General features: G+C 52.4%; 1 protein-coding gene and 1 pseudogene across 1 annotated transcript in view; both read left to right on the top strand.

Annotated features, from left to right (window-relative positions):
- Positions 1 to 15,676, top strand: part of PCSK6 (proprotein convertase subtilisin/kexin type 6) — a gene marked incomplete at its 5' end in the record, with an annotated part of 186,580 nt that overhangs the window by 126,509 nt on the left and 44,395 nt on the right. Inside the window, 2 exons of the mRNA XM_029237061.1 lie at positions 3,007 to 3,195; positions 6,914 to 7,050. Coding sequence (XP_029092894.1) covers positions 3,007 to 3,195; positions 6,914 to 7,050 — 326 coding nt within the window. The remainder of the gene's footprint in view (positions 1 to 3,006; positions 3,196 to 6,913; positions 7,051 to 15,676) is intronic.
- On the top strand, positions 5,432 to 5,590 carry LOC114905333 (annotated as a pseudogene).

Below are 15,676 nucleotides of genomic sequence, written 5' to 3'. Positions count from 1 at the left end.
TGCAATAGTAACATCAAAGATCACTCATCACAGACCACCAGAACTTTTAATAATAATACTGAAGTGTTTGAAGTATTGTGAGAATTACCAAAACGTGACAGTAAGTGAGCGAATGCTTTTGGAAAAGTGTCGCCGACAGACTTGCTTGTCGCAGCGTTGCTGTAGACCTTCAATTTGTACAGAACGCAATTAAGCGAAGTGCAGTGAAAGGTCTGCCTGTGCAGACCTGTAGTGGCTTCCCAGCTTGAGCAGAAAGACGTGGGGAGGGAGAGAGCTTCTGCCCATGTCCCACCTTCTCCTGCTTTTCCCAGCCACTTGATTTACTAGAAAACGTTTCTGCCTCTGGCTCTGAATGTCACTGATGCCATAAGATTCTAAGCGTTGTGAGCGCCTTGAATTTAGTAAACTGCGAACTTGTTTCTATGCATTTTCAAGCAATTAGATGGTATTATGTACTAGAGAATATTGGAGGGAGGTACCGGGAAGTTACTATGAAGCCTGTGGGCTGGTAGCCCTCCCCCCTCAGGAGAAGGGAGCTGCTGAGGGCCCTTAGGATGAAGGAACATCTGGAGGGTCCATAATTAAGTCTGACGTGTGGCTCAGCAGGAAGTGCCACGTCTCTCTCCCCAGAGCCCTCTTCTAAGGAGGGCAGCCCCCAGAGTTTGAATATCACTGGGTCTGGAGGGAGGTCTTACAGGACCTTTTACTGCTCGGTTCCCCTAGGTCCTGGGAAGATGGCTTTGTGCACAGACAACAATTTCGGAGTTTAGTAGCAGAGGAACATTTTCGGTTATCTTGGGAGCTTTAAGATCTCTCTAAATCAGTTTTGGTGATTAAAGTACAACTTATCTGTGTTTGTGTTTCTGTGCATTGTTTAACCTAAACCCTGCAGCTTCTGTGCGTCAGACTGGCCAACCTTTGTGACCTCAGGGGCCTGGCAGCTGGGGTACCTGAGCCAGAGTAAAAACAGCAGATTGCAAGAGGCTTTGACAATCTTGTTGAAGATGTCACATGCCCTGAACTGCGCTTTCCTCTAGATGTCCACACCAGGGCTGGGCCCAGGGAGGCGGCTGTGAGGGGGGTCGGGCTGCCCTTTTTTTTCTCCTGCTCCTATTCTCTGAATGCCTGAACCTCATTCCTAGGATTAAGGTTTCCTGGCTGGGATCCCATGTCTGTTTCTAGAGCAGGGTGATTGCTCCACATCCTAATTGGCAAATGGTTGGGAGTGGGGGTAGATACAGAGTTTAAAACTTCATTATGACTTTTTTTTTTTTTTTTTTTTTTTGGCGGTACGCGGGCCTCTCACTGTTGTGGCCTCTCCCGCTGCGGAGCACGGGCTCTGGACGCGCAGGCTTAGCGGCCATGGCTCACAGGCCCAGCCGCTCCACGGCATGTGGGATCTTCCCGGACCGGGGCACGAACCCGTGTCCCCTGCATCGGCAGGCGGACTTTCAACCACTGCACCACCAGGGAAGCCCCATTATGACTTTTGTTTCTGTTTCACCCCCATCTTGCTCTTCAGCCCAGGAGAGCATGGGGTTGTTTAGTGAGTCTTCACACGGAGGGGTCCCCTCCCCCCAGCACCCACGCTGCCTTCTTAGTGCAAGAGGGCCGGGAATAGTTTACCTGGAGATACATGAGTGCCCGGTGGGGCTGGAACTCTCCAGAGCTTTCTTTTCTGCTCTGAGTCTCCCGCAGCGGGGGGCCCACTGACCTGTAAACACAGACAGTGAAACTTGGGAGAAGGCAATGGAAGAAATCAGCATCTCTAAATCAATTTAGGGTGTATGCAAATCATGTTTTCAAATATTTAGAGAGTCTCTGAGGGAATTACATCACTGTTTATAAGTGTTTTGATTGTTTTTTATGACTCGGGCCCAGTCGAACCAAGCGACGTAATTCCTGAGATAGTGAGCCCACGCTGCCCCAGAGGGAAGTCAGGCATAATGGGAAAAGCGCTTCCCATAATACACAGAGCGCTGGCCAAGCGGGGGGGAATTATTCCTGTGCTGCTGGGCAGAGGGTGGCCTTTGTTCAGTTTATAGACCATTAGGGTGAGCCGCGGTGGTGCAGACTCCGAGGGTGGCCCGGCGGGGGCTCTGCAGCAGCGTCATGTACGGGCTTGTCTGCTCCGTCTGGGGAGCACGTGAGAAAGTCCTGGTGGAACTGAGTCCTCAATGACTGGGGCTTGGTGCCTGTCCTCAGATTCCACCCCAGATGATAAAGCTCCCCTGACTTTGTACAGAGAACTGTCATCCACTCCCTTCACGGGGCGGGGGAGGAAGGGGCCCCCAGCCTTCAAGCAGACGGTCCTGAGCAGACCATCTCCTGTCCAGTCACTGTGGCCTCGACCAGTGCATTCAGCACAAGAGGCCAGGTCTGGCCCTGGGTCCCTTGTCTGTCTCCTCTTTCCTAGTTTCTTGAACACGAGTGTGGGTCCACACAAGCTGGGCACCTCTGGGGACTCAGAGCCTCAAACCCCAGCTCTGCCTCTCAGTAGCTCTGTGACCTTGGGCACGGTCCTCAATCTCTCTCTGGATCAAAAGGGTCGGTCCTCGTGAATTCTCACAACAGGGGCTGGTGTCCGGCACGCAGCCAACTCCAGAAATGTTTGCTGTTGTTATCATTCAGCATCACGACTTCTATCTTCAAGGCCAGTCTTTGAGACAGAAGTGCTGGGGTTTTAAAGCCTTGCAGACCCCAGGCGTTGAGGAGATGAGCTGGCCAAAGGGTTAGAGCACCGAGGGGGCGGATCCATGGGTACGTTAGCTGAGTCTGCACAAGAAGACATTCTTAAAATGTCTCTAAGCAAAAAAAAAAAAAAAAAAAAAAAGTCTCTAAGCAAATTCCAGAATGATAAACCTCTTCTGGGCAGGTGATGTAACCCCGACAGGCACTTCTGAGTGTGAGACCAAGGGGCTGCGGCTGGGAGGCCTGGATCCATCCCCCTCGTGCGCGACTGAGGGCTTCAGGTGCCAAGTACTAAGCTCCTCCCTCCTCCACCAGGAGCATCCCCGTGGTGCAGACGCTGAGGACCAGCGCCCTGACCACCGCCTGTGCCGACCACTCGGACCAGCGTGTGAGCTACCTGGAGCACGTGGTGGCCCGCATCACCATCTCCCACCCACGCCGAGGAGACCTGCAGATCCACTTGATTTCTCCCTCAGGGACCAAGTCTCAGCTTTTGGCGAAGAGGTAAATCTAGGCTGGCCTGGGGGGCCGGGGCGGGAGCCGGGCTCACCTCAAGGTCACATGGCCCTGTAAGGCACCTGGCCCATTGGGGGTCTAGCTGTTTCTGCCTCTTGAAGACACACGTAGACCCAACAAACCTGAAAAAATAGCCTTCTGTAACCTGCCCTTCAAAGCTGCCCTGGGAAACTCTCCATTTCAGGCAGTAAGTAGTGACAAAGGTTTGTGGTTGTTTCATTGCTTAGTGGAGAAATGCATGGAATTCTGGCTCTGGCTTCATTGCTGAGGTCATTGGAGATCATTTTTATCGTATTCATTCTGCATTTTAAGTGAGAACGTGTGTCAGAGGAGCACTGTTTTGTGTCCTGGGGTAGAGCCTGCACGGGCAGGAGGCTCTGAGGGAGACAGACGCACAGGTGTTGGGAGGCTTCTCTCTGCGGAGGTCTTGCCCATGCACTAGGATGGTCCCTGTGGAGCAGATGCTCTGAGAGGGAGGCTCTGAACTCTTGGAGCCCGGTGCATAGTTTGTGGTGCCCGGTTTGTGCAAGGCTGTGGAGTCATTTCTTCGACAGACTTTGAGACAAGAAGAAGCGCTTTGCTGCGTTTATGTGACTTGCGGGTCATCGGAGTGAAGGGGTATCGGGAGCTCGGGGGAGGCTAGAGGGTCCTGGGCCTCCTTTTCCGGCTCCTTCCAGCTACGAGGCAGAGGGAGAAAAAAGGTTTCACGGGCAAATCAGCATTTCCCGCTTCTCTTGAAAAACGGAACTGGCAGTCGTGCCCAGTACCCCTCAGGATGCACACTGAGACTGCCCTGCCTGCTGGACCGCAGCCCCCGCTGCCTGCGTGCTGTACCTGGGCCCCCTGCCCTCATTTGGGTCCCCTGCCCAGGACTGCAGCCCTTTCTTGGGGCTGCAGGATTCAGAAATGGGGGTGAGTGACAGCCTCCAGGCAGGACCAGGCAGGAGAGGGGCCCTTTTTCTTGATGCCCCTCTGTCCCCAGCTGCTCTGCATGACACAGAGAGAGGCAGTCGGTCTCCATCAGAGAGAGGGGAGTATGCTGTGTCCTCCTGGGCATGCCCCCTGCCTCCCCAGCAGCCCGGTCTCTCTGTGGCAGGAGACTGTGGGCCCAGCCGTGGGCTTGTCCTCAGTGTGCTGGACACACCCAGGGACCAGACCCTGGCTTCATCAGCTCCCAGGACTTGGGCACCAAGCTTGGCCCCTGCTGGGCTCCCCCCTCATAGCACAAGAGTGACAGGTGGCATCTCCCCTCTGAAGGTAGGCCCAGGCCACTCTCTGCACGTGGGATACCACCATGGGCACGAGTATTTTGAGGGTGCCGGCTGGCAAGCTACAGCTTTGTACTATTTTGCAACCAGAGTTGTTGTTATTAATCAGAACTTCTAGAGATTGCCTTTAAAAGTCCAAGTTTCTAGTGTTTCTTGAAAAATTGGAAGCTGTCCAATACTGGGCTCACGTTCCAGGGCAAATACTCACTAGAGCACCGCAGGGCCCTGTCCTTGCACCAGCACTGAGGCCAGGTATGGGCCGCTCGTGCCCAGGCTATCATGAGGTCACCTCGCTGGACCCCCGTTTGCTCCAGGCCAGATGCCTAGAGGCATCCAAGTTGACAACCGTTGAATCTGAGGCAGGAGCTGGGTGCAGACTCCAAATGGTGGCCTGCATTGACCTTGAGCACGGGGAGGCTTGGGGTGGGGGCCGCAGTGACCAGGAAGGGTTGGCGTGGGCTCTGGAGCCCAGAGGCCTGAGCTCACAACCTGCTCCTTCACCTCCCAGCGGGGCAGCTGGGAGCTGGCCACCACTCCTCAACTCTGGAAACGTCCTGTGACCCCTCCCTCACAGTTAAGAGTATTACAAGAAATGGATGTGATGATACAGGTGGAAATGCTGGCCTGGTCCCTGGCTCAGGGGCTGGCTGTGCTCCCATCCTGCTTACACCTGCCTACCCGTCAGCAGAAACCTTCCAGCACCCGGCTCTGTGTTCATCCCTCCCTAACCTCCATTCCTCTGCTCAGGCCCAGGGTTGGGGCCCCTGGGATGAGAGAGCGGGCGCTGCTGAGCTCACCTGGTTCACAGCTGCCCGCTCCCTGGGCCACGCTGAGCCAGCGCCATCAAGCATGCTCAACCCGTCCGCAGCCACTGGGCCGTCATCTGTGTCTTGGGAATTTGGTTTTTTCCAAGGCAGTTTGTGTGATTATACCAAGAATTTGTGTTTTAGGATCCAGTCGCTTCTCGGCCTTTTGGCTAAGATCAAGTGTAGGATCGATTACCTTCTACTTTATTTCACATCTTGCTTAATTCAGAAGCTTTTTTCGGGTTTCCAGGTGTTTTTTGCTCCGAGTAAGCTGACATCTTAAGTACCTCAGCCCTTGAAAGAGCTTGTCTTTGTTCTGTCCCCAGTGCCCTAGATTCAGTCTGGCATCGTGTGTGAAGATCAGCCTTGACCTTTGTGGTTTCTTAGAAGAAAGTAGAGGTTTTCCCCTCCCCGCACTGTTCTGCACGCAAAGCGCATTTCCTTGATGAACATTTTTGTACAACAGCTGTTTGGAGAACCCCCAATTGGGAATTGAATCTGACATCACACAAAACATATATCTGAATTTCTGATGAACAGTAAAGAGCCTCTACATTAAAAAATTGTTATTCCAAAATAGAGATAGAAAATTAGGCTGTGAAGGAAGAGTCCAGAATTGTTCCTTCTGCAGAGACTGAGGGGCCCTGGGTGCTGGAGAGGGAGGGTGTCCATGAGTTGCTCCCTGTTTCTACCTGAACCAAGCGTGAGAAAATGGACCGGGGCCGAAGGTCCAACAGGAAGGACCTTCTTCCAGTCTGGAAGGACCAAGGGGGCTCTTGCACCTGCAGGGGACACAGGCCATGGGAGGAGCGCCCAGGGGTGCCTCCTGCCCACAGTGGAAAACCACCAGGCCTGTTGTGTTCTCTCCCTCAAATGCAGCTGTGGAAACCTGCTAAGCCCTGGAGATTAAGGGACAACATCTTTCCCACAAGTTTGAGTAGTTGTTCATTTTTTCTTACTTGTATCTTCTGGAGAAGAACCACAAGAGCTGGCTCTCAGACAAATGTGAAAGATTCCTTCGTTCCATAAACCAGCATTTTAGAAAGGCCTCCTTTGTGATGACCTTGCGGCTTTGGGGGAAGGATGGTGTGGCCCAGCCTCCATCCAGGAACTGGGGGTCACAGGCTCTGTAGGATCCCTCCTGGGGTGGAACATGGGGGCATTCGTTGGTGATGGAGAGAACCCAGGACAGGAGTCAAAATGCCCTTGAGGGCATTCCATCTCAGCCAGTCACTGGAGGGGGGACCTGCAGTAGATCCCTACTCCCGGGGCCTCTAGTCTGCGAATTAGGGTGGGGGGAGGAGCCCACCGCTGACCCAGACCCTGCCTTATGCTGGCACCACCTGTGCAGCCTGACTGCCTTCCTTTCAGAGTGTTTGGAGACCCAGTGATGTCACGGGGGTGATGGTGCCGTGCAGGGCTGTGCTGCACAGCCAGGGCCTGAAGGCATCAGCGTCTCCTGCACCTTCACGCCAGCCACGGGCCAGGCCCCTTCTGCCCTGGGAGGCACGTCAGCCAGCTGTGCAGTCACCTGGGCATAATTCCCAGGCAGGAGAGCCCTCGGTGGGCTGGTCACCCCGGCCACCATCCCTTTGGGGACCCTGTGTTCTGACCCCACGTTTCCGATTGCAGGTTGCTGGATCATTCCAACGAAGGCTTTACAAACTGGGAGTTCATGACCGTGCACTGCTGGGGAGAGAAGGCCGAGGGGGAATGGACCCTGGAAATCCAGGACATGCCATCCCAGGTCCGGAACCCAGAGAAACAAGGTCAGTGGGTCTTGGGAAAGTCCCAGCAACTTTTGTATTTCAATCGTTTTGTTAACTCTAGACTTTTATTCAACTACAGTACCTGGATCATTCTTTGCTGTTGTTTTTTCTTGGAGGTAAAATTTACATGATATAAATGTCACTGCTTAAATTGTTGTTAAGTGTACAATTCCATGGCTTTCAGTGCCTTCACAGTGCTGTGCAGCCGTCACCACGATCTAATTCCAGAACTTTGTCATCACGCCAGAGGGAAATCCCAGTACCCATTACACAGTCGCCCCCGTTCCCCCACCCCTCCCAGCCCTTAGCAACTCCTCACCTATTTTCTGTTGCTGGATTTGCCTCTTCTGGACGTTTCACATGAATGGAATCATACAACACGTGACCTTTTGTGACTGGCTTCTTTCATTTAGCTTGATGTTTTCAAGGTTCGTCCGTACCGTAGCAGGTGTCAGTGCTTCTTTCCTTTATATGACTAAATACTCTCCCCCATCTTGTTTATTCATTCATCAGTTGGTGGACAGCTGGGTTGTTTCTACTTAATAGCTATTATGAACATCCATGCACAAGTTTCTGTGTGGACATGTGTTTTCAGTTCTTTTGGCTGTATACCTAGGAGTGTAATTGTTAGGTCACATGGTAACTGTGTTTAACTTTTTGAGGAACTGCCGAACTGTTTCACAGTGGCCAGACCCTTTTACATTTCTGTCAGCAAGATGTGAGGATTTTAATTTCTCTACCAGCACTTTTTTAAAATTATAACCATCCTACTGGATGAGAAGTGGTAGCTCACTGTGGTTTTGATTTTCCTTTCCCTTATGATTAGTGATGTTGACCATCTTTTCCTGTGCTTCTTGGCCATTTTATATCTTCTTTGGAGACATGTCTATTCAAGTCTTTTGCCCACTTTTAAATTAGATTGTCTTTTATTATTGAGTTATAATCATACAACAAGAGTTGAGTAAGAGTTCTTTAAATATTCTGGATACTAGACCCTTATCGGTTAATATGATTTGCAAATTTTTTCTCTCATTATGTGGGTTTTTCTTTCACTTGATTGATAGTACCCTTTGGTGCACAAAAGTTTGGGTTTTTTGCGGTATGCGGGCCTCTCACTGTTGTGGCCTCTCCCGTAGCGGAGCACAGGCTCCGGACGCACAGGCTCAGCGGCCATGGCTCACGGGCCCAGCCACTCCGCGGCATGTGGGATCCTCCCGGACCGGGGCACGAACCCACGTCCCCTGCATCGGCAGGCGGACTCTCAACCACTGCGCCACCAGGGAAACCCTGTTTTGTTTTGGTTTTTTAAAATTATTTTATTTATTTATTTTTGCCTGCATTGGGTCTTCGTTGGTGTGCACAGGCTTTCTCTTGTTGCAGAGAGTGGGGGCTACTCTTTGGTGTGTGGGCTTCTCATTGCAGTGGCTTCTTTTGTTGCGGAGCATAGGCTCTAGGTACTCCAGCATCCGTAGTTATGGCACATGGGCTTAATTGCTCTGCAGCATGGGGGATCTTCCCGGACCAGGGCTCGAACCCGTGTCCCCTGCATTGGCAGGTGGATTCCTAACCTGCACCACCAGGGAAGTCCTGAAACCTATGTTTTCTTCTAAGAGTTTTATAGTTTTAGCTCTATACGTTTAGGACTTGGATCGATTTTTAATTACTTTTTGTATGTAGCGTGAGGTAAGAGTCCAAATTCATTCATTTGCACGTGGCTGTCCAGTTGTCCCAGCACCATTTGTTGCAAAGACTGTTCTTTCCCCAGTGAATGGTTTTGACACATTGTCTAAAATCAGTTGGCCATAAATGTATAAGCTTGTTTCTGGACTCCCAACTCTATTCCACTGGTCCATAGGTCTCTCCCTATGTCAGTAACACACTGTTTTGATTACTGAAGGTTTGTAGTAAGTTTTTTTGTTTGTGTTTTTTTGTGGTATGCGGGCCTCTCACTGCTCCCATTGCGGAGCACAGGCTCCGGACGCACAGGCTCAGCAGCCATGGCTCACGGGCCCAGCCGCTCTGTGGCATGTGGGATCTTCCCGGACCAGGGCACGAACCCGTGTCCCCTGCATCGGCAGGTGGACTCTCAACCACTGCGCCACCAGGGAAGCCCTGTAGTAAGTTTTGAAATCAGGGATATGTGGGTCCTCTGACTTTTTCTTTTTCAAAATTGGTTTGGCTATTCAGGGTCCCTTGCAATTCCATATGAATTATAGGATCAGCTTGTTAATTTCTGGAAAAAGGGTAGTTGGAATTTTGATAGAGATTTTGCTGAATCTGTGGGTCAACTTGGAGAGTATCGCTGTCTTAACATCATGGAGTTTTCCCATCCGTGGACACAGATGTCTTTCCATTTATTTAGGGCTTCTTTCAGCAGTATTTTGTAGTTTTCAGTCTACTTCTTTGGTTATATTTGTTCCTAAGTAGTTTATTCTTTTTGATGCTATTGTAAATGGAATGGTTTTTTCAATGTTTTCAGATTGTTTACTTCTCTGGTAATTTTTGCTCCCTTTCATAACTCTTAGCTAATAATCGTCTGTTTAACCCATCTTTATTAAATGCCTGCTACTGGCTAGGCATGGATCTAGGTGACAGGGTACATACACCAGGAAGGAAAAGCAGGTAACTGTGATGTCTTGTCCTGTAGTCACCACCGAGGTGCTGAGCTCTACCAAAGTCCCTCTGTCGGGTTCCTGGTGGAGTGCAGGGACTGTGCTCCAGTCTGGCTTGTCTGTGGACCAATTTTACCCAAGGTTTGTTTTCTCTGATCAGCTGTTACCTGTGGCCTTCTCTGCAGACATGCTCTTCTTTTTGATGACCCTAAACCCTTCCTCTGCCCTGGTTCTTTTCTGATTCTCTGTAAAACAGTTTCACTGATTTTTTTTTTTAAATCAGGGAGAAGAGAGGAGCATTGACTTGCTTTATGCAAAAAAATTGACTTTAAGTGATCAAGGCGTCTCCGAGGTCCCCCTACCCGCCCCCCAAATCACTTTCTTTCTGCCTTTAAAATAATAACTATTATGCAATATGTTAGTGGAACAAATTCTGAAAATACAAAAACTTAACATTTTAAATCACTTGAAATTGACGTCTTTTAAAACTAGACGCTCCTCAATTAGTCCTTTAAAAGCCCCAGAGTGCATCGGCCCTATTAAAGGTCCAGGGTTGGCTTGTCAGGCCGGCTGCATCCCCTGCGCCACGGGCAGAGGCAGAGTTCCCGGGCCAGCCGGCACCACCCCGGCCACTCGTGCAGGGGAGCAGCGAAGGCCGTGCATCCACACGCCACAGCCAGCTTGCCCGTTGGAAGTGTGGGATTAGCCTGGTGGGTGTTCATGTTTCTCAGCACTTAGTAAGTCAGGGCTCCTCTCTGGACCTCAGCATCCTCGGCTGGAACGTGGAGCTGAGCTGGATGCTCTCCTGACTGTGGCCTGTGTGGTACGTCCACATCCTGGAAGGGGCCTTGCTGGCCTGGATGCTCCTCTGTGCTCTCTGGCCTGTCCGGACCCCACTCCTCTTCCAGACCCAGCTCCAGACAGCCTACTGTGGGGCTGGGTGGGCACAGAGCAGGCAGGCGCCTAGCAGACCCTGGGCCTCCTCGTCTAGCGACAAAACTGGGGTTTTGTCGACACGCAGGTGGTGATGCAGTGTGCCCGGTGGTGCCCGAGACGCGGCAAGGCCAGGTTGCGCCGGGCTTTGTGGACTGTCGTCAGGACTGATGTTGGTGGGACGCCCCGGAGGGATTCTGAGCAGAGGAGGGGCATGGTCTGAACCACCATGTGGACAGGGTCGCTCTGACAGCTGGATCGGAGTGACTGAGTGTGGCTGGAGTGGGGAGAGGGCAGAGGCGGGGAGCGGGGCAGTTAGGAGGCCATTGCAGTGTGAGGTGAAGGTGACCCTGACTGGGGCGGGGGGGCAGCAGTGGAGGTATTGAAAGCAGCTGGTTCCTAAAGTAGAGTCAAGAGGACATGCTGACAGATCAGATGTGGGTGCCGAGAGGAGAGGCGGCCCTGAAGACTCTGGAGGTTTGTCCTGTGCGTCGGGAGAAGGGAGTGCAATTTCCTAGATCTGGGACATCGCGGGGGAGTGGGTGCTGGGGGGAGGGTCAGGAGCTCAGTTTGAAAGTGCCTGTGACATATCCAGGTAGAGAAGTGGACCTGGAGGCCGGGTGCACACATTTCAGTGCTGTGGGCAAATGGCGGGTCTTGAAAGCCACGCGTGTGGACGGGCTCCCCCAGGGGTGAGTGGGGTGACCCTCTGCCTGCAGGATGTGGGCGCCGGAAGGGAACCCATTTCCGTAACGATTCCACACGGGTGCACATGCCGAGCTGGGGGCTGCTTCGGTGCAGTGCAGAAGTGCGTGCCGTGCACCTCCCCACCACCCCATCCTGCCCATCTGCTCCCCGCCTCTGGCCTGCACCGCACGCGCTGGCTCTGCCCTTGTCCTGCTGACATTTGCTCTCTGGAGTCTGGTCCTCTGGCGGCTGCTGTGTCCCCAGTGCCTCCTGCTGCATGGCTGGTGATGGACACAGAAGATTTTTGGTGAACGAACGAGGACAGGTGTGATCAGCCCGTGACCGATGCTCTGCCTGCTGCAGAGGGCACAGGCTTAGTGGAGGAGGGGGCAACCCCGAATTAAGTCCTGAGACAGGCCGTCTCCCTCACTGAGTGTGGGTGGCATCTGGGCCTGGGCCGGTTGAGACCGGTGCAGAATACACACCCCCTGGTACCTTCTAGCTCTGACCTTCTGTGACCTGCTGGACTCTGGGGGGTGGGGACCCTTCCTTTAGTGTTGTCACAGAGGGTCTCCTCGCGCCTACAGTGGCCCCTGGGGTGGGTTCATTTGTCTGAGCTCCACCCTGTAGAAACACCATTCCTGAGGCCGCCTTATGGAAACAGGGGTGGCCAGTGGCTGTTGACAAACCACACCCCTGCTTCCCGGGCAGGACGAGGTCGGGCTCTCCGTCTCGGCCGCCCGTTCAGCCACCCGCTCAGCCGTTCAGGCGCTAACTAGCACCTCCTCCCCGAGCGCAGCCGAAGTCTGCGTTGGCTCCATCGGCATCTCTGCACATAGATGGGGGCGGGAGGGAGAGAGTAAGGACTGTGACAGCCAGACTCTGAACCGTGCAGGTCAGCCTGGCGGGACCTCAGCCTGTGAAGGTGACACAGAAGACCAGGGTTTCCCCCTGACACAGACCCCGAAGCCCAGTAGAAGTGCAGGCCTTCGAGATGCTGTTGGTGCCGAGGCTGTGATGGGTCCCAGCAGGCATGTCGTTCCCTCCCTGGTTGTCAGCTCAAGGTGGCCTGTAGGCACTGGGTCTCCGTTGGCCTCGGTGTCAGACATAAAGCAGCAACACACGGTCACTGCCCTCAGAAAGCACGGCCCCTGTCCTTCCTCTGCAGTGATTCCAAGAATGGGTCCTGGGGTGCGGGGCTGCGTCTCTGTTCATTTCAGTCCCCCTCAAATCTCTGCATCGTAATTGCTTAAAAAAAAAAAAAAGCCAATTCAGTTCCAGTGGTATGCTGGGTGGGAGTGCTCTAAAATCTGAGATAAGACCCGGGGCTTGCTGAGTAATTAAGTTGTCTGGATGACCCGCTCCCTCCATCAGTACTCACCTCCTGTCACACTGAGCCTGGTTTATGTTGTTAGTTTTAAAACTCTTTTTTTTTTTTTTTTTTTACAACTGAGGAGCAGATTACTCATTCGTTTTTCTCTTCAGTTCCTGGGCCAAGGAGAGGGTGTGTCTTCTCCTGGGATCATGCTCCTCTGGAGGCAAGTTAGGGATGGGACTGAGTACAAATCCTGCTCCACAGCCAGGTTGCCTTTGCAAGTGGTGTTTCAGTCATTCCCATCCACGTTCAGCGCACCTTTATTGAAATCTAAATCAGTCCCAACTTGGGGCTACTAGGACCTCGCCTTGCCGCTCGCTGGGGGAGCAGGGCTGGGCTCAGGTGTGGTGGGGAGGGCACCCCAGAGGCAGGTAGGCTGGGTGAACCCCCTCCCCCAGCACTTCCCCCACAGGCCACACCACCATCACATAGAGAGAGGCCAGGCCCAGCACCACAAGCCGCTGACAGCACCGTCAGAGCAGAGCAGGGGTCGCATCCTGCAGAACATCTCTCGGGGAAGAGTGGCTGCATTTTACAAAGTTTCCGTCTCGAATGCGCTAGCTTTTCAGTTTGGGCACTGAATGCAGAAAGTTCCAATTCTCTGGGAAACGTGTGCTTCATTCTCCTGCATCTACCTGGGGCAGGCCTGGGGTCGGCTTCTGGTGCCCCTGCTTTCCTGAATCGCTGTTGTCGTTGTTCGGGCTGCCATAGCAGAGTGTCATAGACTGGGGTGCTTATCAACAACAGGCATGTCTCTCTCACAGTCTGGAGGCTGGAAGCCCAAGATCAGGGACCAGCGTGGTCGGGTTCTGGTGGGGACCTCTTCCAGGTTGCAGACAGCCACCTTCACCTTGTGTCCTCACAGGGCAGAGGGAGAGCTCGCTAGCGCTCTGGGATCTCTTTCGTGAGGGCACTAATCTCATTCCTGAGGAGCCCCCCTCATGACCTAATCACCTCCCAAGGGCTGGGGGTCGGATTTCAGCATATGAATTTGGGAGGGTCACAAACTCATACATAACGGCATCTGGCCCCAGTGCTGGGCCTCTTCTCCTTTAAGATGAGGATGGACAAACTTTCCTCCGGAGCTCACTCGGGCCGGGTAATTGAGGGGCGGGACCTTCCCATCCGCCCTCCTCACCTTGAGCTCATGCTGGTGATCACACCTAGGGCACAAGGCAAAGCCTGTACGCCTGCTGGCATCAGGCCAGCCCCCCAGCCCAGGTGTGCACACTGCTCCGCGTCTGGGTGCAGGGAGGCCCCCAGCACCCCGTGACCTGGGGCTCCTGCAGGCACCCCTGCATGTGCGTGAGGCTGTGAGTCCTCCCTGCTCGGCTGGGATCAGCCCAGCTTTGAGCAGCATTGGGATGTCCTCCCTTGGTCTTCTCACTCATTCACACACTTACGCGCTGAGTCCGCTGGGCAGGCACGGGGCTGAAACATGCTTCTTCCTCCCTCCCCTATGCACCCCCAAGCCCTGCTCAGCGCCCCACATGGAGACTTTGCTGGGGCTGTGGTTTCTCTCTGTGCGGGTCCCACACTTGCCCTGCGAGGGGGAGTCAGGAGCCATCGATGTTTAAATGGAAAGCATAATCAAGCATCCTTCCAATCCTCTTTCTGTGATCAACAACAGATATCTTATTTAATGGCCCCAACAGGAGTTAGTCTTACGTACTTGGCATTCACATCGTAATAGACTTTCTGAGACGATTGATGGCATTTTAAAAAATCCTGTTGTTCTCCTGAACTCAGGGAATTCACTTTTTCCCTCAATTAAAATTTCTCTTTTTTTCTCTCATCTTCCCTCTGTTTTCAAAAGAGCAGCAACCCACATGTGCCAGGTTTCTCTTGGTTTCCATAGCATTTCCAGACTCTCATTGAAGGAACAAGAGAGGAATATGATGATAATGAGTGCTTATGTATTTTCCATTAGGCACTGGGTGTTGTCTCATTGCTAAAAGTCCGTATAGAATCAGGGCATTTTAAACAGAGTCCTAGCCGATAAGGAATTAAGGTTTATGAAAATAAAAACGTCTTATTGCTAGCGATACACACCACAGGATTTACAAGTGAAATGTTAGTGATGTCTAGGATTAGCTTTAGAACACTCCAGGGGTGTGGGATTGGAAAGTGGAGGATGGGGAGGGCATGAACAGACGAAGTAGGACGGGCCAAATATCCATGATCGTTGGGACGTTGGGAGTTCATTGTACTATTTTCTCTGCTTTGTGTTTATTTGAAAATTCACGTCATGAAAAGTTTTTTAAAATACATGTATGGGGAACATCTCTTCCAAAGTGGTCAGAAGGAAGAACTATTATGCAGATTGGGCTTGCACAACTAAATAAAGATGTAGGTGCTTTAGAGTAAATACACCTCAATTTTCCACAAGTGTGAAAAAAAAAATGTTCAGTATGCCACAGAAGAACTAGTTTCTTTGGACTTTCTTACCCTCACACAGTCAGTCTAAAATCTATGAAGGAATATGGCAGGGTCCCAGACTCTGTGTGTGCATGTGTGTAAGTGTGTATGTGCCTGCACATATGGGAGTGGGTATCGTATGTGTGTATATGTGTGCCCGTAGGTAAGTTATCTGTGTGTATACATGTGGGTATGTACATACGTGTGTGTGCATTCACCTGTGTGTGTGCGCGTGCATGTGTGGGTGTGGTGGGTATGCACGTGTGCGTGTGTGTTTGCTTGTCTTTAAAGAACCAGCACAGCCTAGCAGTTGAGCCCTGGAGCCGGCCTGCTCAGCAGACCCCTGTCCTGCGTCTCGCCAGCAGTGGCCCTGGATGGGTCGCTCCTCCCGCTGAGCCTCAGGGCCTGCTCTGCATAGTTGTCGGGAGGATTAAACGAAGCGGCACATGTGAGGTGCTCGGTGTTACGAAGCTTACTTCTCATGGCAATTACTGTGTGTTTTTATCCTCCTTCTGTGGGAGAGAAAGCTGGTTCAAGCCCCACATAGAGCCTGACTGAGCTCACCTAGCGTAAGGGCGCAGCCTGGAGTCAGGTGTGCTTC

The sequence above is a fragment of the Monodon monoceros genome, unplaced genomic scaffold, assembly GCF_005190385.1.
Source record: "Monodon monoceros isolate NGI ecotype Baffin Bay Population unplaced genomic scaffold, NGI_Narwhal_1 Super_Scaffold_21, whole genome shotgun sequence".
NCBI lineage: Eukaryota > Metazoa > Chordata > Mammalia > Artiodactyla > Monodontidae > Monodon > Monodon monoceros.
Note: the sequence above shows the minus strand (reverse complement) of the source record. Positions and strands in the feature narration are given on the sequence as shown.